Source organism: Etheostoma spectabile, chromosome 3, assembly GCF_008692095.1.
Source record: "Etheostoma spectabile isolate EspeVRDwgs_2016 chromosome 3, UIUC_Espe_1.0, whole genome shotgun sequence".
NCBI classification, from domain to species: Eukaryota; Metazoa; Chordata; class Actinopteri; order Perciformes; family Percidae; genus Etheostoma; species Etheostoma spectabile.
The window spans coordinates 9,178,669-9,201,687 of NC_045735.1; the positions used below are offsets into that span (position 1 = coordinate 9,178,669).

At 39.2% G+C, this 23,019-nt stretch overlaps 3 protein-coding genes across 6 annotated transcripts in view; all 3 read right to left on the reverse strand.

The window, feature by feature from the left end:
• The window catches only part of ccnp (cyclin P), a 4,869-nt gene extending 3,923 nt beyond the window's left edge, over nucleotides 1-946 (reverse strand). Inside the window, exon 1 of one of the 3 annotated variants that reach the window (XM_032505681.1) lies at nucleotides 676-946. In XM_032505681.1, coding sequence (XP_032361572.1) covers nucleotides 676-729 — 54 coding nt within the window. In that variant the 5' untranslated portion in view covers nucleotides 730-946. The remainder of the gene's footprint in view (nucleotides 1-675) is intronic. The other 2 variants (XM_032505672.1, XM_032505686.1) reach the window with 2 other exon arrangements.
• A 1,011-nt stretch (nucleotides 947-1,957) lies between these two features.
• akt2 (v-akt murine thymoma viral oncogene homolog 2) lies at nucleotides 1,958-16,895 on the reverse strand. Of its 2 annotated transcripts, XM_032505638.1 has the most exons (15): nucleotides 16,479-16,895; nucleotides 14,551-14,722; nucleotides 14,133-14,264; nucleotides 13,908-14,019; nucleotides 13,018-13,171; nucleotides 11,671-11,802; nucleotides 11,493-11,558; nucleotides 11,318-11,386; nucleotides 7,784-7,906; nucleotides 7,509-7,637; nucleotides 6,932-7,146; nucleotides 5,531-5,618; nucleotides 5,336-5,438; nucleotides 5,107-5,210; nucleotides 1,958-2,638 (listed from the first exon to the last, which is right to left on the reverse strand). In XM_032505638.1, the coding sequence occupies exons 2-14, from the start codon at nucleotides 14,594-14,596 to the stop codon at nucleotides 5,131-5,133; spliced, it is 1,449 nt and encodes a 482-aa protein (XP_032361529.1). In that variant the 5' UTR covers nucleotides 14,597-14,722; nucleotides 16,479-16,895; the 3' UTR covers nucleotides 1,958-2,638; nucleotides 5,107-5,130. The 2 variants fall into 2 exon arrangements, with proteins under 2 accessions (XP_032361529.1, XP_032361520.1); XM_032505629.1 differs by having other exon boundaries at nucleotides 1,958-5,210.
• A 443-nt stretch (nucleotides 16,896-17,338) lies between these two features.
• dhx40 (DEAH (Asp-Glu-Ala-His) box polypeptide 40) lies at nucleotides 17,339-22,853 on the reverse strand. The gene is made up of 17 exons (XM_032505615.1): nucleotides 22,399-22,853; nucleotides 22,048-22,193; nucleotides 21,840-21,959; nucleotides 21,453-21,689; nucleotides 21,203-21,269; nucleotides 20,584-20,715; nucleotides 20,356-20,455; nucleotides 20,147-20,233; nucleotides 19,826-20,008; nucleotides 19,653-19,733; nucleotides 19,383-19,540; nucleotides 19,007-19,121; nucleotides 18,726-18,834; nucleotides 18,339-18,433; nucleotides 18,139-18,208; nucleotides 17,765-17,993; nucleotides 17,339-17,557 (listed from the first exon to the last, which is right to left on the reverse strand). The coding sequence occupies exons 1-17, from the start codon at nucleotides 22,574-22,576 to the stop codon at nucleotides 17,436-17,438; spliced, it is 2,229 nt and encodes a 742-aa protein (XP_032361506.1). The 5' UTR covers nucleotides 22,577-22,853; the 3' UTR covers nucleotides 17,339-17,435.
• Nucleotides 22,854-23,019: the final 166 nt, after the last annotated feature.

Consider the following 23,019-nt stretch of genomic DNA (forward strand, 5'->3'; position numbering starts at 1 on the left):
TTTAAAAAATGTCTATATCTGAAATATGAGTTTGTTTTTGCCATATTACCAAAAAAAAAAAAGAAAAAGAAAAAAGAAGATTGGATTCCATACAATGCTCTTTGCAAATACAATTGATCACTTTCATTACGGACTAAACTCATCTGTACGTTCCTCTGATCTTAACTTAGCCAAAATCGTTGCTTTTTTAACTCAAATATTAGGTATAATTCTATATAAATGAGGGTTATTGACCATAATTTCCAAAAATAGTTTAAAACTAGTGGTAGTAAGGTGGTTTTAGTAAAACCTAAAAAAACGGACGAAAATGTAAAATCGTTGTCAGTTTTTGACCATGGAGGACAACACGAGGGTTTAAATAAATAAATAAATAAATAAAATACAAAAAGCACTGTCGTTTACATAACTTGAATTGAGAAGGCACGATTTACCTTGGGAAATTTCCGAGTGGGATAAATGACATCAAGGTTTGATTAATGCATTTTCCTCTATTAACTTCTCCCAACTCTTTGCTCAATAAATGTGTACCATCAATAATATAGACATAAAAGTTAAATATGAATAACTTGTTGCACATCTCAGGTTCAGCAATTCATGTCTAAACTTTTTAAGTTTTTTTTTTTTATTTTCTTCAGGAAATATGATTAAGACTGGGTCTGTTACGCAGATGCTCACCTTCTTGTGTAAGTCCAGCAGGGCCTTGGAGTCGCAGAAACCAGTCTTGGCCATGGTCACAGCCGGAGACAGAGTTCCTGTGGAGGGCCACTGCAGCTACTTATCCACGGGTGTCGGCGGATGCCTGGAGCAGCGAGCAGCCATGCTGCCGCCCGGACAACCCCTAATAAAGACAGGTGGGCCACACACGGGCACACTGATTGGGGTGGGGACACCGGTGTCAAGGTAGACCGGTTGGATAAGGACTTCCGGTTCAGACTTTATGTTGTAGCCTATTAGTGTGAAATCGCCTGCCATAAATTATAATGTAGACTTATTTTTTTGTTTAGGCTACTTGACATTCAACATTTTGCGTATCTTAAACAAAAAAAAGTGACATTGCTGTGGCAGCCGGCAGCATATGACATTAATTTGCTCTTGTAAATTCATGCAAGTTATCAGTAGGCCTGCAGTCTAATGCAATCCATGATCGCAATATAGTAAATCAACATTCAGATTTTTTTTTTTCCGGTGTGCTGGGTTGTTTTGTCCACCTTTATTTACATGTTTGAAGGAGACAAATTATGTAAATATTTTTCTATTTTATGCAATCCAATTAAACGCTACTTGCAGGGGGCTGTAGCCTACAAAGGTTTTTAGAAACATCCCACTGAGATCAAGAGTGCATATAGCCCCTAAGTGCAACCCTTATTTAAAGTATACTGTGCCACCTGACCCATACCAAAAAACGTCTGTTATCCCCCCTCCCCACATCTTTTACATAAATTTGACTGCTACAAAAAGTTCTTGAAAATCTTATCTTCATCTAAACCTATGCCTAAATTCATTTTCAAAGCCTTTGTTTTTCTTGCCTAAAACTGTCCCGATTTTATAATTTTAACTCAGAAATATCAGTAACTGGATTTAAAAAAGCTAATCATGTACAATTTTAAAACCCTCTAATTTCCTGACACACCATCCAGGCCATGGCCTCTGTGTCCTTGATGGTAGCTAAATCCCTCATATATTGAACACTGCTATACAAAAAAATTGCAATGCTATTGTAGGGTAGTCTTTATTTTCTGAGCCTACTAGATTGCGCTCTTGGTTTTAAGACAAAGGCCTATGGCATTGCAATTCAGTGTATTCTCAACACTTTGTTGAACAGAGCAGCATCTAGTGGGCTCGGAAAATAAAGACACTGGTTCAAGAAGCGTCATTTGGCCATCGCTAGTGGGTTGGATGAGACTGGGGGTGTACAGTGTGCTATGTAAACATAGCACAAAAAAGACACACAGCATTATTCAGTAAAAATGTTTACTGGCACATTATAGTTGCAAATGTTATAAGCTACCATATTGTAGCAGGTATCACCCGTTACATTGTAAAGTCTTGCAAAGGGGGGCTGAAACTGTCTACCAGGACAATGTCCTCCCCTTAAAGATTGCTTTTTTTTTTTTTCATTGCCCTCTGAGCCTCAACTAACAGCAAAAAGCAGACAAAATCTTGTTACACCAGCATAGGTAACATTCGTGACTGTTAATCACATTCAAATATACAGAGCAAGGTAACCATAGTAAAGCTGCAAATCAAATACTACAAAGCTGCAGGCCTCCCCCTCTACAAATGCTGCATTCACCATCAAGCTTTTCTTTTCTTTTTTTGGTATTTACACAATAGTGAGGAGGCACTTATTGTGCCTGTGTATGCCTACAGGAGAGGTCAGGGGTATTAACTTGCATGTTCAGCTGTGAAGCATTGCTTAAAGCGTGGCCAGCAGCGAGGTTCAGAGTATGGCTTCACAACCAATATTAAAAAAGTTCAGCAGCACCCCCATATGGCCATGATAGCAATGAAGGCAAATCCACAGTAGAGTCCATCAGTGCAGTGGTTGTGATATCCAATCCTGCCGTTTCCAAAGCAGGACACTAGGCTAGAGTATGATGGCTGTGCCTGAGCCAGTGAGATGTGCTGGAGTTGTGAACTGTAAATCAAAGCCATTTGATCACATTATCAACTGCAGGAACTGGGGCCACCTGGTGCCCAGAGATTAGTCAAAAACCTGCTGCTTTTCTGTGTCCTCATCACCACTTTCACTCAAACATCGCGCTCTGTCACTCACACAAACTTAATAAAAAAACAATATGTGACATGAGGGTTATCCCAGAGAATGCAGATAGTTTGTTTGCTAAACTTTTAAACATTGCTGTAGAATAAGTTTTAATAAAGCTTTAAAATGTGTTGTGCATTGGGATTATTTTCTCTCTAGTTTAAAAATAAATGATCAAACTGGTGTGAATTTCCCTTAATATTGCTTTCCTTTTATATGCTCAATTATGCAATCTATAGACCAGTTCAACCTAAGGGATGTGATAATGCAAACCAAAAATGAACTGCCCATTTAAAATCCAATAACCAATAGTTACCAACTTAGCTAAATAAGCATTCCTCCCATGGAAACCCGTGAAATGAAGAACGTAATAAAAATGAAAGCTGTTTAGAAACTTTTAATATATAATTTTTATATAATGTATAATTAAAGACAATGTGTCTTCCAGAATTTGAGAAATAGATGGACAAAAAAATGATAAAAATAAACAAAACAATGAAACAAAAAGTTCTTGATGCTTCAATAGTGAAGCTCAAAGAGCAACCAACATCTCTTCCAGCAATATGGAATATAAAATGCTTGCGTCAATATTAGCACTTGCGTGTTGTGTTCTCGTGTGCCATCATGACTCATTGTATGCAGATTTTCAACTAATTTTCTAACAATACAGCTGATGTTTTGATTAATTCACCCTGTCTGCAGGCTGAAGGTTGGTCGACCAGCTCATGAGGCGTTTATTTGGATTGTAAACCTGCAGTAATACAACTACGCAGATTTAAGTGCTGCAACACATCATTTAAGAAAAAAAACAGTTCTAAACATCAATGTGGAATCATTTGAAGTGTTGAACATCCACCAAGTCAGTCAATATTTGGCCTTTTCATGAAGACATAACAATTTAACTAATTTTTTTTTTTTTTTTTTTTTTTTTAAATAGGGGAACATTAAAAAAATACCTTTAAAACTTACACAGTTATTACAACTAGAAAATAAAAAGATTTGTGCCTAACTCTCCAGCGAGGGAGAGAGAATTACTGGATTGAGGACAGCGGATGGCTGTGTGCGTCTAAATTGGTCTCTCTAGACAGGTTGGGGAACAACTGTGCTGAACCATCTAGTCTCTATTCTTCTCTTTTCTTCTATTCTTACTCTTTTAAACACATGGTGACTGGCCTTAATTAAAACTCACTGTTACACCTTCAACCAGCAGCTAGATGTATGGCTTACCATTCGGTAAGTCAGTTTGGACACAGCGACATGGACTGCTGCATCACTTTTACTTAAATTAATGCAGCTTTTAAAGCAAAAGGTTAGCCATGCAAGAGATCCCAGTTTCTATTCCTGACTGAGTCAATTTAGCGCCAAGCCGTTCACATCAATCATAAATTACATGCTCGTTCCCTTTATAAAAAAAAAAAAAAAAAGGCCATTGAGTGCGTTGTGTAGTGTCCTCTTGTTGATATTCTAGCAATTGTTCAGAGTTTCAAAACATGCATGAAAAAAGACACAAATGGATGGCTGAGAATTAAAATGGTTGTTCATCCAACCTCCTGCACTCATATGCACACACACATACATTCACACATCCACTCGTCCATTCACTTATACACACATGCAGTGCAAACACAGAAATGGCAACCCTCCTCTCCCCCTCTTCCCTATTTCCCCCTGCTGTAGGAACATTCCCACACTTGATTTGTAACAGCAAGTTCCAGAAAGAGCACTTGTTAAAAAAGAAAAAGAAAACACAAAAAAAATGCAGAAATATGGCTTTACATTTAAAACCGTAACAATAGATGAAATTAAAAAAAAATGTCTTTTTCCCCGAATCTTTTCCATTTTCCAAATTTTGATTAGTTTTTTTTTTTTTTGTAATTCTATCAAGTACATATATGCAGTCTATGCATGGGTTGGTATGTGTGTGTAGAATGGGTGCAGCTGGTAAAGAGGTGGTACTTGCTGGCATAACCTGGTTTTCAAAGTGTCAAGGCTTTGATGTGGTACCCCAGTGTAGTGCAGCAGAGGTCCTGCCGGGAAGCCTAAAGCCAACCCTGAGAGGACGCACAGAGACAAAGCTGCCAGTCTATCCACATAAACCTGCTGAGGTCAGTCAATCACGGCCTGTGTGTTCATTTCATACTCGATGATCCCTGTCTTGTCTGAATAGCGTGTGTGTGTTTGAGTATGTGTGTGTGTGACTACGTGTCTGTGTGAGTGTGAGTATGTGTCTGTGTGTGTACACGTGCGTTTAAAGACCGAATGAAAATGTGTCTTGTGCCTGTTTGTGTTGTCCCCCAGCAGTGCAAGAGTGTATGTGGGATTGTGATCGTGTGTTAGCCTGCCTGCTTGATCAAGAGTCTGAGTGATCATTCCCGTATGCTGGCAGAGTAGGAGAACTGTGGGAAGTGCCTGCGCTGATCTGAATCCTCGACATCTAAACTGTCATCTAGAATAAACATAAAAGGAGAGAAAAAATACATCCACCAGTTTAAAACAAGCACAGAAATGCGTACAAAAAAACATGTATAAATCCAAACTTAAAGCACAAATGGCAGATGTCAATATACTTACACTTGTCAGGGGGAGTTATTGTTATGGTTTGTGCTGTGAACTCATCGTCAAAGTAACGCGTGTCTGTCTCTGATGTTACTTGGGGCTTGAAGGGTGGAATAAGCTGAGGAGACAAAAATATATCAATCATTTTACATTCTAAACAACTTATCTTCAATGTCATGTCCTTTGTTTTGTATTCCCCCAGAATCTCACCTTTTTTTCAAGAACATCCTGCCAATTGATGGATGTGAAGAACTTGTGGCTCATCACTTCTTTGGCATCGTCTGGACCTCCACCGAGCCTGTAAACAAAACAGAAATGCGATCACCACCCACACACCAGCTACCTTTTCTTTGTACAGATAATTGTGCAAACACTGTCATTACAAAAGTACAACAAGCACTTATGTTGTTCCCTTTTGACTTGTATTTACCAATTACCAAAAAGACAGACAAATGTAGTCCTCATTTCCTTACTTCTTACAGGTGCATGTGTTAGTAAGACAGGCAGTGTTCCATGTGCTAATATTAGCAGTTTGACTGTTCCCAGAAACACTGGGGCTTGACAAACAATCAATTATGTCCTTGTTTATGGCCATTAACCTGTGACAAAACTAATCAACAAGGAGCAAAGGCTTAATAACGTGGTTACTTATTTTATAGCTGAATATGTGGTGCCCCCGAGCACAGTGGGAGATTCAGAAAACTAATCAAGCTCTGCAGACACGGTGCAAAACACAGGAAGAAAATGTTTTTCTTGAGCTGTACTGCTGCATCTTCAGGAGTCAGTTATTCAGCTCAACAGTTATGTTTTCACAGTGAAACTGTACATAAAGTAAGCGTTTTATCATCTTAAATAGTGTCGTTTAGTATTGAAAACATTGTACCACTCACAATTATAGAGTTTTTGGATGTTGTTGTGCATGCAATAAAGAATTATTTCAGAGAACATATGAAAGTAATGGGTTATTCATTGGCTTGAGATACACTCTACCACCAAGTTTCATTAAAATTCAGGCTAGTAGTTTTTCCGTAATCCTGCTGAAAGACAAACACACCAACAAAGAAACCAAACAGACAAACAACACCGAAAACAAATACTCCTGGGTGGGGGTAACAAAATCAGTTGGAGATTATTTAATATGCAATGCAACTTGACTGACATTAATGTATTACAGATATATCAGCATTTGCAGTACAGAAATGCCAAAGTGTCACAATTTTCTTTCTTTTTTTAAACTTTCAAATATCTTCAAATAGACTTTTAAACGCTGCTTGATACAGTGAAATGCTTCTTCATGTCTTTTATGTGGCTGCGGCAAACAATGTGTACTAAATGTTTACAAAAAACTGATGAACTATGAAACGATGAAATATGTTGAATTTTAAGCTTTTATCAAACACACGTCTCAAAATCTTTGGCCAACTTTTAACTACTGATAGAATTAGTGATTCTTGCCATAAACAAGAGACAACTGTTACATTATCGTCTTCATATTTCTAAACCATTTATCAACACAAATTACAACAAATTATTCTTCATATATTTACTAAATTACTGCTTGATTATCAAGGTGTATGGTGGAAAAGCTTACATCAGCTGCAGATCACAAACCTTTGTTTGGGGTCCTTTTTGAGCAGGCCGGCCAGCAGGGCCTTGGCTTCCGGAGCCAGGTTCTTGGGGAAGCGGATCTCCTCCATGAGGATAAGCTCAAAGAGACGCTCATGGTCCTGGTTGTAGAAGGGCAACCGACCACACATCATCTCATACATGACCACGCCCAAGCCCCACCAGTCCACCGCTCGTCCATAGTCATTGTCTTCTAGCACCTGACAGGGTAGTGATGAAAAGAGTTCAAAGGAAAGCAACAGGAATATCAGCGGAGGAGGGAATGTTGCCCTTGTTTTCCCAATGTTAGATACATTTCTGCTATGGGACATTGCATTTTTAAAGAAAACTTTAGAAAGCAAACGTTCACATCCCAAGAACCTGTTGATTGTCTGTATTCTATAGTTATAGAAATGGTGGCCAAAGCAACAACTCCAAAATGTTTAGAGATTAATCTACTAAGTTATCTAAACTAGTTTCCATCGTGTGCTCATCCGGCCGGGTGGCATTAGCACTTACTTACATAATCTATGTCACAAAACATATAGATGTCAGAGTCTTAAGCCATTGTGTTGTAAGTTACCTCTGGTGCCAGGTACTCTGGGGTTCCACAGAAGGTTTTCATAGTGGCACCGTCTGTGATCCCCTCTTTACACAGCCCAAAGTCTGTTATCTTTATGTGGCCGTCCTTGTCTAACATGAGGTTCTCCAGCTGTGCAGGGAAAGATTCAAACTAGTTCACAGCTATTTTAGATCTAGAATGTATGACAATCTAAGGTTTTCGCATACTTAAGGACATCCATCCATCTTATTTACAATACATGAATACAATACTGTCAGAGCAAGCAGACACCTTACCTTTAAATCTCTGTAAACTACATTGCGTGAGTGTAGGTACTCCAGTGCTGACACTATTTCTGCACCATAGAATCTAGCTCTGTCTTCTGTGAACACTCTGTCCCGTGATAAGTGAAAGAAGAGCTGAAAAGGAGTAAAAGAACGTTTACACAGGAATAACTTCCTTAAAGTTACTATATGTAACTTTTAAATGTTTCTGAAACTGTGTTATTTTCCATCTGATGATCCTAAATTACCTGTAACAGCAAACAAGACTAACAGTGATAAGAATGCTATATTTATAGTTTTTAAAAGTGCCTTTTCACACAAAGTCACAATTATGATTTACAGCAGGTAGATGGCGCTACAGAGCACACATTCTGAAAGGTCACAGATTTTGATGTACCAAGGGAAAAGCCTGTGTTATTGTATCCAGCCAAGAAAAAGGTAGCAGGAGATATCTTAATATAGACCTTATTGTATTTTAATGTTATTATAGAAATTATCTGTGGTAGTTATGGCTGATCCTGGGGCAGGACCATTAAAGAATATTCGGAAATAAAAGAACGAACAAATAAAAGCTAAAAAGGGGAAGGGTGAAACGCGAGTCGATCTCGGACAGGCTTTCAACAGATGGAGACAATTAACAGATGTTAAATGATTGAACAACATCCCCGAACTGGCCCTCAGGTATGTAATATGTCTATTTCCTTCATAAAATAACTTTATAATGCGTGATGTGGTTGTATGCCAGTAGCCTAGACTAAATTACGTCCCCCTTCCATTTAGTGCGGATGTTTCCTTCCTTTTTGTCCGTGTCTGTGTTGACCAAATATGTAATCTTGTTCCCCTGTACCTGTGTAGAGCGCCCTTGGGTTTCATGAAATGTGCTATGTATGTCATTATTATGTTGGCTGCTACAACAATCTCTTAATGCTTTGGGTCGTGACAAAGTGACAGTGATAACGTTACCCGGTTTAGAGCACGATACATCCGAAGTAGGCTAAGTTACTGTATGTAGCACTTGAAATGCAACGATACATCAGTAAGGTATTCTCTTATTGTAAAAGAATGATTTTCTGTCTGAGCCAAATATTTGTGTGTGACCTCCCGGTAACGCTAATTCAGGAATCTACAGTGGGCAATAAAATACCCCAAAAAATCTTCACGACAGCAGTGTGGTAAAAACCCTACTGCTTTTGTCCAAAGTGGCCGCTAGTATCAACACTAACTGAAAGTTACATATACCCACTTTAAGATATTTGATTTCATAGAAATCTTAATGATTTTTAATTATTCTTTGTGGTCATTTTTTTTAATGTGGGTCTTTAAATATTTTGTGTCAGTCTCTGGTAATGTAGAAAACAGCTTTTTGGATTAACAACCAGCCCAGTGCATCAATTTATTTTAACTTAACAAGTAAGTCCAAGATTGATTTGAATTCAGTTCTTTCAGCAACAGTTCGATGCATTATCAAATCCCACATTGAGCCTACAGTTTGATCTTATTTGGATGCTTCCAAAGTTCCAGTCCAGTTTAACAGTCGGATTCAAAACCTTGGGGTGCTTTCACACAGACCAAAGAAAGAAAAAGGAAAGAAAAATAATACATTGCTGCATTTTTTAGCTCTGGTCCGGTACAGGTTCACAATTTTTACAAGTTATACAGACTAACCCACGTGGAAATCGCTTACGTGAGTTTATGCAGCACTTGCATGCTTCTAATGTTTTAGAATGTTTTTTTCGCCTCACAGAAAGTCAGCCATTTTGTATATCGACCACTAATTGTCATTTTTTAACAAGTCTGAGGACTTTAGGATGCACAAACTGTCAAAATGTTGCAGTCATGTTCAAACTACTACATTCTTTGACTTGATATTGTATTTGGGCTTGGATGTGGCATGGGGGCTCTATAGTGCCCCCAATTAGCTTAAGTCTTCAAAAGCATTTATGGCATTCTTTTTTAACTGAAAAACTCACCAAAGTTGGAGCCCACATCGGGACCTGCGATCATTACGAGACTGTACAGTGATTTGGTCCATGCGTGTTAAGTGGGCTCCATAGCACCCTCTAAAGCGTGGAAGGCTTTAATTGGGACAAAGTTGATCCAATTTGAGGGAATTTGGTTCACACATTGCTCTCATTATTACTGGCATATTTCCATTTTACTTTCATTAGCTCCTCCCAACCGAAAGTTGGATATTTTTAATTTTATGCAAATTAGCGTATTTTATGCAACAACAAAAAAAATTCAGATTTGTCTCAATTTTGGTTAGTGAAATCCTCTGACTGATGTGACCTTTAATTGCGAAGGAATTTCGGATAGCTCAAAGAATGATTTCATATGTCATGTGACAACACTCCATTTTAGGTTCTTTATGGGTTTGGAACTTTTTTTAAACTCTTCCTAGAGGATTTAACAGATCCTTCTCAAGTCAGCGGCATCTCAAAACGTTCACTATGCTAAATTGCAAAGCGTTTGTTTTTCCGTAGAATGGTGTTAGCGTGGCAGCCATTTTGTGCATTCCCTCATAACACAGTAAGATGTTAAGATAGTAAGATTAGTAAGATAACTTCACTTTTTATTGTCCAATCTGCCTGAAACTTCACATGCGTCATAGCGAGCCAGGCTTATGTGACAAACATCCAATTTACATGACATTATTATTGTGTGGTTTACAAATGATACACAGCTACATAAAGTATTATTAATGTGTGTTCTTTAGCGCCACATTAGCGGACAGAGGAAGTGTTACGGGGAACCGGCATCCCGCCATTACCCCCCAACGTGCTGGAAGGGGCTGTTTAATTAATTAACCACACACCATGAATAATGACGAACAGGGTGAAAAAAAGAGGCCTCTTGCAATATTATATCTAGAAGGTATTACTGTCACTTGCGTTACCATAGCTACCAATAGGGGTGGGGGAAAAATTTATACAGCATAGTATTGCAATATTTTCCGCAGCAATACTGTATAGATACACAGGCGCCAAGTATCTTTTATCATATACTGTATGTGTTCACAAAGTTTTTTTTTGGGGACATCATTTGAAATTGGGAACAATTTTAAGTTGGAAAAAAGGTAAATTGCAGAATATTGCAGTATGTTTAAAATCGCAATAATATTGTATAGTGACATAAGTATCGTGATGACATCGTATCAGGTGGCGTCTGGTGATTCCCACCCTTAGCTACCAAAGGATTTACACAAAGATACGCAGTTCAATTCAGATCACTTACGGATCAGATCACAATCTGCAGATAGATTTAATTGTAATTTAGCTTTTGAAATCATAAGTCCGCAATTTTGGTCCGGTTGTTTGATCAATTGACATCTTTCACACCTGCCCAAATGAACCACACTGACTAGGCAAATGCATCAGGATCCATTTTTTATCAGAACCAAACAGGTTAGGAGTGAGAGCCCCCTTAAACTGATGCATGACTGGGTGCTGGGTATCTTAGTTACACTCCAACAGCAATACTTTAAAAAGGTCACACATATATAACACATCAGACAAACTGTGGGCCTTGAATAAGAGAAAAACTTACTTCGCCTCCATTTGCATACTCCATCACAAAGCATAGCCGGTCATGCGTTTGAAATGCATATTTTAGTGTCTGTAGAGAATTAAAACAAATATTATTGTCTGTAATTTACTTTTTAAATGGTCCCTTAATTTTGAAGCCACAAACTGAGGAAACTATATGGGCACGGGTAACTCACCGTTAGAAAGGGATGCCGCGTATTTTGGAGAACTCTGCTTTCTGTAACTGTGTGTGCCACTTCATCCTAGAGGAATACACACATACACACATTCAGTAAATGCAATAATAGCAAGACCACATACTAATATACACATACTTTATAGCCAAGTTTTTACTATGATGTAATTAGCACTAACTTTAGCAATGATGACTTCCTTGCGGAGGATTTTCATGGCGTAGTACATCCCTGTGGCCTTCTCCTTCACCAGGATCACTTTACCAAATGTCCCCTTTCCCAGCAGCTTCAGATAGTCAAAGTCACTCATGGTCTGTAGGAAAAATGATCATGCCATGACAAAGGTGCATCTGTGAGTTTTTGATGGGATATAAAAATGTCACACACGTCTCTCGTGTTTTTGAGACATGACAAGTTGCAATAGTTATAAACACTTATCCTCAAATTACCAAACTAAGCCTTTAAATCAACACCTATGAAACAGCAGCGAGGAAGTCGAACATGTTCTACACTGGACAAAAAAAGAAGGTATGTATAAAAGGTAGACACTCATTACTATTTGAATAATATCACATACAATGTAAAGCAGGGAAATTATGCAAATAACACAAGTACAAGAAAAATGTCCGCAAATTAATCAAACTACTATGAAGAAACACAAACTTCTACTTCATCAGTAAATGTAAAACATGAAGAAATGCAGTACATATAGCTGTTACGGTGGATTTATGGTTGTACGTAGCCTCTACGCAGAGCTTACACCATAGCCTAGGTAAGTAGCCACACCATTGTGAGGATTTATACTGGTGTGTTTTCGTCCTTCTAGCGTATCTCTTTAAGAGAACAGCAGAGTCAATGTGTGTAAGTCTAAGGGAGTGTGTGTTATAAACAGTGAGACAGTACCAGGATTAGCTTCAGAGAGAGTACCAACTCCTGCGGTGATGAAAAAAAAAAGTGTCTTGCCTGTTCTTTCTGACCACAGTGGGAAAGCTGTGACAGGAAAATTGAACACTCTCCTTGATCTCATGCTGTTTACATAGAAGGAGACCCCGGAAATGAGTAGGGGGAAATGCGACAATACCAAGCTCAGGCAAGCAGACCAATCACAGTTGTTGCAGTCTGCGTCGCTGAGACGTGTAGTTACATTTCTGGGGAGGTGCATGTCAGGACATGGCAAAGGGTCCAAATCTGTGCGTACCTACGTACAATTCAATGTAGAACCATAAATTAAGCTTTGTACATACTGCATCTTTACATTTGTTTGCTGCATGATGAAGTCAGCAGTAAATGGACAAACTACGCCTGTAAAACAAGAGCCATTAAAAAAAACAAAAAAACACTTGAACTGAATCAGCACTAGACAAAATATACACACAAATGTTGCCCTCCAATCACTTAAAGGTTGCTTCACCAAAAACGCTTTGAGAAAGAGGCTTAAAGTTTAAACAACTTGCTCAATAAAGATGAGCTTAGCTGAACAAACACAGCAAACACTCAGCTGCCAGGCACTGCTTGTGCAAATACTGACCACTTTTGAGCGGGATTTGGACACAGCAATCTCCATCTCCTCTGTGCCACTGCTGTCACTTGGTGAGCCAAATTTAATCTCCATGGGCTCCTCATCTTGCTGCTGACCCTTCAGGCTATTTGCCACTGCCTGGATCGATCGCATCCATTCCTCCCTGACCCAGGAGAAAACAAACATTGTCTTTATTAAATTGAGCCAAAGCCATGTCTACATTACTCTGAATCTATTCCATAAACATTCAAATTGTAGTTAACAGTGACGTGTTATTTTTAACTCTTACTATTCAGACAGATGGTTCGGATGTTGTGCCAAAAATATATCTTAAAGGAAATACAGAAGTCTAGCAAATTCAATTTAGAAGGTAGAGGATAATCTGGGGGCTGCTGGGATTTGGTACTTGGCAGAGCCCATGTAAACAAAAATCATGACGATTGCTTAGGTTAAGAGTGCATAATCAGGTCTAATCTGGCACTGAATTCTATTTCAAGCATGAGGGTCTTTCGTACTATTGCAAACAAAAATAAAATTTCATTGCCTGTAGTGAACCTGTGTTCCTTTTGTCTTCTGTCCTTACTATATGTTTTGAGTTTATAACACATTTTCAAACACATTTTCCTTCAAGACACTGTCAATGCTTGTGTAATTTCCATTCTAATCTATAATAGAGACAAAGAGCTAGGACTCTGAGACCACGTCCACACTAAGATGACTACATTTTACCCCTTTTCAATTATTTGGGCTTTCTATTTGTACTAAGACAGTGTTTTACATGGCCACAAAATCCTTGTTCTTGTATTTAAGTGAGACATACTTGTTTTTTCTATCAGAACAAATAGAACATATCAGTACATACAACTAAAAATAAAACCCTTGGAATTAATGTGTCTTACCTCTCCTCATTGCTGTCTACATGGAAGGTGCGTTCAATAACGGTGGTCCATTGCAGGCAACGGATGACAAACGTATTGGACTTTGGGCGCTCGGTTTTCATCAGCTGGCATTCTATAAGGCAGAGACACGTCATCAGCCAACACTGGAGAACAACAAAACAACAAAACACTTCTCGGATGTTATTCTGACTCTTGGAAAATTGCCAGCCAGTAGGGAAAACTGACCTGCGACAGAAAAGTTGTTGAGTGGTGGAAGGGTGTGGTCACTGGACACCTCAGGCTTCTCTTTGTAGCCAATGAAGGAGCCGTCGCTCTTTAAGATGAAGTAACGAGGCCTCCATGTTTTAATGTATTCACCTAAAAAACAGACACGTGAAGATTTATGATCTAACTGACTTTTAATGTTTTACTATGCTCATGTGTACTTGACTTTAACACGTCGCCTTTGTGTCATAATGTCATTACAATGGGCATCCATTGTCAGTGACTGATCTAAGCATCTATTCTCCATAAATGAAGAAACAATAAACTTGACAGATACTATACCTACGAAGAGTGGGGTATTTATTACTTAAAACGTAGACGGACTATCACTTTTAGGCAGACTCAGATGATGGCCGGTGAACAAAAGGGGCCCCCTTACCTCTCTTATGGAGCCATCCTTCTCTCACAACACTGACTTCATTCATGCTGGGAAAGAATACTGTCTGAGTTGGGAGGGGGCTGCAGACAAGCAGGTGGAAATTGTGCAAACTGTTCCTATTGGTGAAGTGTCTGACAGTGGCTCAGATCAAAAACACTGTATCATGTAATACCTTGAGGAAAAGAACAGAACGAAATGCAGTTATTGCAGAATGAACAATGAGTTACAAACCAAAACAATGCTAATTGTAGCCTGGTGTTGCTTTAAGATATAATTACAATTCACAACGTTCATTAATGAGAAGGGCTATAAATCACCTGTATCAGAAAAAATAAAACATCACACGAAAACCACAGCATGTCAAGTGGATACTTACGAGTGTACTGTTGTAAAAACTATTTGCTATATACAATTCTTGCCCGCACTTTGAATCAAAACAGCCTTGGGTAACCTTTTTATCAAATAAAAATAAATTTGAAATAGGGCCTGAAGGAAGTATACATAGATTTCTCAACAAAAAAATAAACTTTCTGGGTATTGCTATTGATGCCTATCTGAGTGTTGTCACCACAGCACTGCGCTTGAATAAATTCCTCACCTTTCTCAGGCATTCTGTTGCCTTGAAACACAACTCCACAACAAAAACTGCTGAAATCTGCACATCTGCTCACCACCTCATATCTGATTATCTGACACTTATGACAGAGACATCTCAAATGGAACTAGCATAATGACTATTATGACCACAAACTAGATTATTAAAACTTAAGGGACCTCCATAATCTTATGCAACTCTCCCTGACACACATTAGTGTTTGTTTCAAAATAGATTTAACAATGGTAGATAGTTCCTCTGATGTTTTCAAGTAGAAATAATGTATAGAACATTCCAGTGATTTAATAATTAGCAAAATGGCTGCAAAGCTCTGTATTGTCAAATGCAATAGCTTCCCACAGCTCTTGCTGAATGTTTGTGGAGAGGCCTTGGTAAACCAGGGTCAGCCCTGAATCAACAGCTTATGTCAGATAATAGGTTTACCAGAATTTCACAGTATTTCAGTGAAAGTGATGGGGTTGAATAACAGTGCATACAGTCACCAGAACAGACTGTGTGAACTGCTTTGTTTACTAAGACAAAAAAATACATTGCAGATAAGGCTGCCCACAACTTCAGACTATTTGGCTATGCATAGTGCATCCACGGCTTTATACATAACTTTACACCTAATTTGAATGATTAGAACAATACTGGCTTCTCATTGAGATAACAAATATGAAGCACAACTTCTCACTGTACGTCATGCTTGTTCTTTTTATCAATTGACCTTTACTGTTTTGTGTTTAAGATTTTTTCTCCTGTAAAGCCTTTTGTGACTTAGCGTTAGTTCTGTAATATGTGCTATGTTAAATAAACGTATTACAACCTACTTGCACCACTTAAATGTCCAATTTTCTTGACATCTAAAGTTACAATAATATTTAACGTTAGTCAAGCGTTAAGGTACTTGGTTTGCATGTAGCTAGCACCACTTGGGGATATAATACAGAGCAACCCAGTTAGATTATTTCAGTTAGCTAGCTAATCAATGTCTGAAAAACATTGCCTAGCGTAAACATTAACGTAACGTTCACACATCCTCATCTTTTCAGCTTAACGTTAGCAAACTGAGGCAAAGTCAACAAACGTTAGTGTTACCTTCCAAAGACAGACACATCTTTGGCTTAGCTATCTATCGTAACAGTAAACATGTTGCTAAAACACTTCAACTAGCTATAGCTAATTGGCAGTTTGGCCAAGTGGCGCGACAGACCGCAGTTAGGACACTGACCATGACGACCAAACCAGAGGTAGCTAGCCAAAAGCTAACAGCTAGTTAGCATGTCAGTTAGCCACTTGCGCTACTTCTCACAACCCCGGCTTTCCTTACCTCGACGTCAACGACAAAATATTCCCAGCTGGTCGGTTCTTGAAGAGGCTCGTTGGTGCGCGGCACAAAGATCCCACCAGTTATCAATTGAAGCGTGTGTGTATTGAACTCTGTCAATGATCACACAGCTTACTGAGAGCTTGCCGAGCTTGTTTTCTTCTCTCACAACAACAACAACGGCGGCGGCGTGCTCGGTCTGTTGCTGCTGCAGTGGTTCACAGAATCGGAGTCAGGGAGAGAATAAAGTCCACTGAGCTCCAACTTGACGGATAGTTATGTCGAATACGAGTACTAATAATTTCCAAGTCCAGGACAGATACAACCGCTTCCTTATGGGTTAAATGTGGTTGGTCGCCCTGCTAGCGTGGAAGCCCTCCGTCCCAGCCAGACAGTAAGTTAGTTAGCTAGCTACAGCAGCCCAGCAGACGCACACAAAAGGAAGTGACGTACGAGGCCAGAGAGGGTCCACAGCTCCAGAACAGAAAGTACATCAAGTACTATACTGTGACCATAACTCTTAAAAAAAAAAAAAGTTTACAGTTCAGGACAGAGAAAAGCAGGCTACAGATTAAAACATTTACACAAAACTTCAACCATAACCTCACTCCAATTGCACAGAACTGGTGTACAGATTGTGTGAGAGATAGGCAGTGTGAAATACTTTAAAAGTAATGCAAAATGTCCCGGAATGTATTTTTTACCCAGTGATCCCAACTCCATTAAACCAAAATTTATTTTAATCTACTCATAGTTTAAGTAAAAAACACATTTTCTTTTGATGTAAACCTTTACAGAAGAGCGTTAAAACCAACTACTACATTGTATGTAAAGTGGAGGCATTAAAGAAGAAAGAGGCAATGTTATAAATGTAACAAATGTGTATTATTCAGATATTTCCAAAAATGTTCCTTTGTGATATATTATATGAACCATATCCTCTAAAATATTTGCTTTTTGTCAAAGAGCTTTATTTTGTTGTCTTTGTTGCTTTCTTTGCAGGTAGCGAGCACGAGCATCACTGACAGCGGTTTCGTTGTTTCGCTTCTCCAGCTTCTTCATGACATCCTCAGCAGAAACTTCTGAAAAAGAACAAGGTTATCATTTGGTTTGTTATACTTCATTCACTCTGTAAAACAATTAACATCGTCAAGCTCAAGTGCCTTTAAAATGCACCCCGTGTGTCGCTTAGTTTCAATCATTTCATTTATCATCATAGCAGGGACCATTGATCTGTACAACATCACAATTTTTATTTATATATAAATAAATTAATTCATTTTGCAAACCTGGTTGTCTTTTGGCAGCTTCCCTGGTCTCCCATTTTATCATCTCCTCATCAGTCACTTCTTCTCTCGCCACACCACTCAGCTCATAGATATCCACCTCATGGAGTTTAGGTAATAAGTCCTTCACCCACTCGTATCGAATAGGACACACAGTCCTGATATACACTCGTGAGGTCACCAGCACATCGTGGAAAATGACCCAGTTCAGCTCATCCTCCTGGTCAAACAGCTTAGAGCAACAAGGGATTATGATCAAAGGATAAATCAGTATGTTTGTGAGTATGAAAGCTTTGGTTCCAAATAAAATTGTGTCCTCTATGAAAACTGCGTTTTATTATTAAATTTTTAGGTTTTTTTTTTATAAATGCATTTACCGATGATGATGGATGAACATGAACCATGGATCCATGGCCATCCATTGTGCAAAACACTTTTCCAACGGACCTATGTGGGGTTGGAAAAAAAAATGACTTCATTATTCACAACCAGCAATAACTGACATTACTATGAAATAAAAAAAGTAATCCCAAACAAGAGCTGAATATGGACCATTTTAAATTAACATTTGGGATACCTTCTGGCAACGTTGGTAAAGTATCCTGTACACAAACATCGTCTGAAGAGTTCACTCTTATTGCCATCAAATGTCTCCACAGGGAAATCTTTTTTCTAAAAGGTAAGAGGGTCACACTCAAATTAATGATCATAGCAGTGTGTTGGCAAACAAAACAATAAAACAATAAATGACAGAGTTGAACCTCTGAGCCCAGTGGTCTGCAAGAGGTCCATTACAATTATTCAAGTACAACATTTGTGTAGGGAGCAAGCATGGTCTATAACAGCTAATACTAAATAGGCAGCATGGTGGATTACAGTTAGTTGTAATATTTACAGCAATATGAAGCATTCAACAGGGTGTGGATACACAACATGCTTGACTTGGTGATTTAAACTGCTGTACCTGTTGGAGGCGGAGGAGGATCTCTCTCAACTGAGTCTCCACACTAAAAGCTGACTTCAGCGCCCTCCAGTGGATCCAATTATCCTTACACCAGGCTGAGGGTCTGTCACTGCAGGGTGCAAGACAAACGCTCACACTTAAAGACTATATTTCATCATGCAGTATAAAATCCTGAATACATGACACATGATAGACTAACAGTGACATTTCTTTGCACACACACACACAAAGAAAAAAAAATGTTAATGCATCTTGTAGCATTAATCAGTAAAGTTCTTTACCTGGATTTACATGACTGAAACACACTGAGGAGAGTAGCAAAGTCATTCATACTGCCGCTCTTGGCAGCCAGCGCTCTGTGCTTTTTATCTGCCTCTTTCTGCTTCTCAGGGTGGCCTGCAGGCAGGAAGAGAGGTCTTCACACTACACTTCTCGGCATGTGTCATTTCCTGACACATTCACTAAACCAACATGTCAATAAAAAGAATACAAAACTTCCTTGACTCAATATTTAAGTGGCATGCTACTAAACAATTCCTTTAATATAAACCAAATATTATGATTTTCTTTTTGCATTTTTGTAAGCTCTGTTTTTCTCCCTTATAGTTTTTGATTGAACAGATGCTTTTCGTTCTCATTTAAAGCTACATTGCTGACCTGGCCTGATGAAAATGTTCTCTACAGACAGCATGGCGGCCACAGGGAGCAGCAGGTCCTGACAGCCGAGCGACGCGGCTTTGAGCACGGCCCTGGTAAGGCCTGGGTGCAGGGGGAACTCCACCATCAGCTCCCCCAGCGGGGTCACTCTACCTCTCCTACAGCCAACACACCAGACAGATAGGAGCTAATGAAGTTTCACAAAGAATTACATAAAGCTACTGCTGCTCGTGCTTGGAAGTCCACAGGTCAACAGGTATAACCACTTACCTATCAATGGCATCAAATTGGTAGAGCTGTTTTAATGCCTCGAGAATAAACCGTTCCTCTGGACAGTCTAGATAAGGGAACCTAAAAAAAAACAAACTCAGAAGGTAAAGACAACATACAACATTTTAGTAAGTATAAGAAAGCATACAAATTCAGAATAGGCATCAGTGTACCTAATGACATCATGAACGCCCAGGCACTTGAGTGTGAGTATCACCGCAGTCAGACTTGTCCTCTGGATTTCCGGAACTGTATATTCAGGCATGCACTTCTCCCAGAATTCCTTGGTGTAGATTCTAAAGCACTTACCGGCTGAAGTTCTTCCAGCACGGCCGGCTCTCTGCTGAGCCTCGCTCCTAATCACACAGAAAAATTAAAACAAGTCCAAATGTTTGTTGGCATGCTTTTTACATGGCATGGGTGTTAGCAGGAATATCACTAACAAAAAAATTGCAGGTTCAAATGACATGTTAATTATTTCTTCAAGAACTTACTTTGAAATAGGCACCACCTCCAAGATATCCATGCCCACCCTTGAGTTGTGGTTTAGTTGCTTCACAAACCCGCTGTCTATGATGTACCTTTATGGGAGAAGAATGTTTTGCGTGAAATATATAAAATGATGTCAATGACACACAAGTCACTGTTGTATATTGGATAAATGCAGCCTAGCGGTCAGCCAATAACCACAGGCCTCACTCACTTTATTCCATTGATGGTGAGAGATGTTGCTGCAATATTTGTGGCCACTACACACTTCCTTATTCCTGAAGGTGGAGGCTGAAAGATCTGCCTCTGTTGATCTATGACGAGACCATAAATAATAAATGTTTTTAACTTTTGCAGTCTCATCATAAAGAAAAAGGTTAACTTCATCAGAAAAAAAAAAAATTTGAATCTTCTTAACAATAATTAAGCATTATGCATTTACCAGTGGGCATGGATCCATAAAGAGGCAAAATAAGAAGGCCCTCCACTGTTTGGTCCTGCACATCGTAGCGGTAATCAATAGACTCAGCTTTTTCATATAACAAGTCACAGGCTCGCTCAATCTCTGACTGACCTGTAAAATATGAAGAAAAAATGTGAATGATTTTGTCAGGGTTAAGATATACTATATTATAACCTTCGTAATTACAGTCTTGCATTGCCAGATCTTCCTCAGGGTCTGGCTAGTCCACACAGCATTCCAGGATCAGAGAAAAATATGCTCTGGTTTATTGGCATTTCTTTAAACCAATCACAATCGTCATGGGCGACGGGGAGTAACTTGTTTTGGTGGAACGTGTACGTTCACAAGTTGTTTTAGGTGTGCGAAAGAAAACTCAGATTGGACAGATGTTCTAGCTAACTGTCTGGATTTACCCTGCAGAGATCTGAGGAGAGTTAACCACAGTCATCATAAATTGGAGTTTAAAATTCCAACACAAAGAAAGTGGGTAGGAAACGGACATCACCGAAAAGACACGCATCCCGCAGGATTTCCTGCAGCACCGGAGAAATCCCGGAAGTGAAACATCGTGGATATAGACTACTTAATTATGACTTACCTGTCAAAAACACAAGAATATCCCCAGCCATTTCACTGGTATGCACATCAAGGGCCACTTTGACAACCTAAGGGGCAAAAGATGAAGGGCAACAATACAGATCAAGCTATAAACACACAAACTTGATCAACAAGTAATGATTGTTAAGTTTTAAAACCAAGTTCAGGTAACTGTTTCTGTTCCTTTAACATCCTTAGAATAAAGAAACAAAAAAAAAAAACTGACTCAAAGCTAAAACTCAGTAGGCTACCTCTTTTGCATAACCAGTGCTCTCTATGTCTTTAGGTCCTACAGCAAAACCAAATGTGCAGCTGACAGGAAAAGCCCTCCCTGGAATAGCAAAGATGGGACAGCCACCGAGAAAAGCTGAAAGTTTGTCAGTTTCCAAGGTGGCGGACATCACCACCACCTTCAAAGGGAAGGATCGGCCCCTGGGGGCCTTAGCAGGGTTGGAGAACATTTTCTTCAGTAAACCCAGGAGAATATCCTGCAACAAATAAACATTTACTCAACGTGTGCATTGACAGACTGACAGAAAGAAGTCAATTTTGTATGCTGACAATCTGTGTACATCTTACTACTATAGTGCAGAAATGATAAATGTCAATGATATTGGGACAATGTCATATTGACTCACTGTGTTAAGGCTGCGTTCATGGACTTCATCCAAGACTACAACACTGTACTGAGAAAGTACAGGATCTGCCAGGATCTCTCTGAGCAAACATCCGTCTGTCATGTACTTCACCACGGTGCTCTGGCTCGAACACAGTTACATCTTTATGTTAAATATTTACAATGAATGTTGTATTTTGTACAGGGGATGAGTGCTTTTTGCCTCTCACCTGTGATGTGCAGTCATCAAAGCGTACTTGGTAGCCAACCTCTCTACCCAGATTGCACTCCATCTCTTGGGCTACCCTCTGGGCCACTGTGATGGCAGCCACCCGGCGGGGCTGGGTGATGCCAATTTTGCCATCTTTACAAAGACCTACACAAAAATGAGAAGCAGTATATTAGATTCCAGTGGTCTCATTTATCATAACTATCCTAATTCACATATGCAGTTGATCCTTTACCCCAAAAAATCGTATTAATGTGTAGGAGCTTAAAAGCGTGTCGGTGTAGATCTATCCAGTTTGTGTTTAGCATTAACTTCATATGTAAAGGGACAGGACATCAAAATTACAGCTTACCTGCTTGATGCAGGTACTTTGGAAGTTGGGTGGTTTTCCCGCTGCCAGTCTCGCCGGTCACCACCAGGAAAGTGCTGTCTTTGACAGCCTGGATCAGTTTGGCTTTGTGCTGGTAGATCGGAAGGTGTTCGGACTCATTTTCTTTTGAGTGCAATCTCAATCTCGTTGATTTGGACATGACTGACGTGAGTTTTACCAGCAGATGACAGTGAGGAGCTCAAAGGACGAAACAAACACCGATGTTCATCATGCGGAACACGTTGAAGTCGGTGTTCTTCGCCCACAGACGGGGTTAAACTTTACAATTAGCGACTCCTTTCATGTTTCTCTCTGTCCTTTCAAACCAAACACGGCCCTAATGTGTCAAAAGAACCACAGAGAATTAGCTAAAGAAAAGAAGATGAAATGAGAACGAGCAACACGCTTGCTCAATAACTTCCGCAAACTAACCCGTTCAGCGTTTGTATTGGTCGAGCAGCGGGCACATGACCGAAGTTCTTCGACCACAATAAAAGCCTGGCTGGATTTTTTTTTTTTTACAAAAGCTTAATTTATATTTCTTTTTTTCTCGTCGTAACACACGTGTATAAACAAGTCTATTTATTTTAATGAACTTATCAT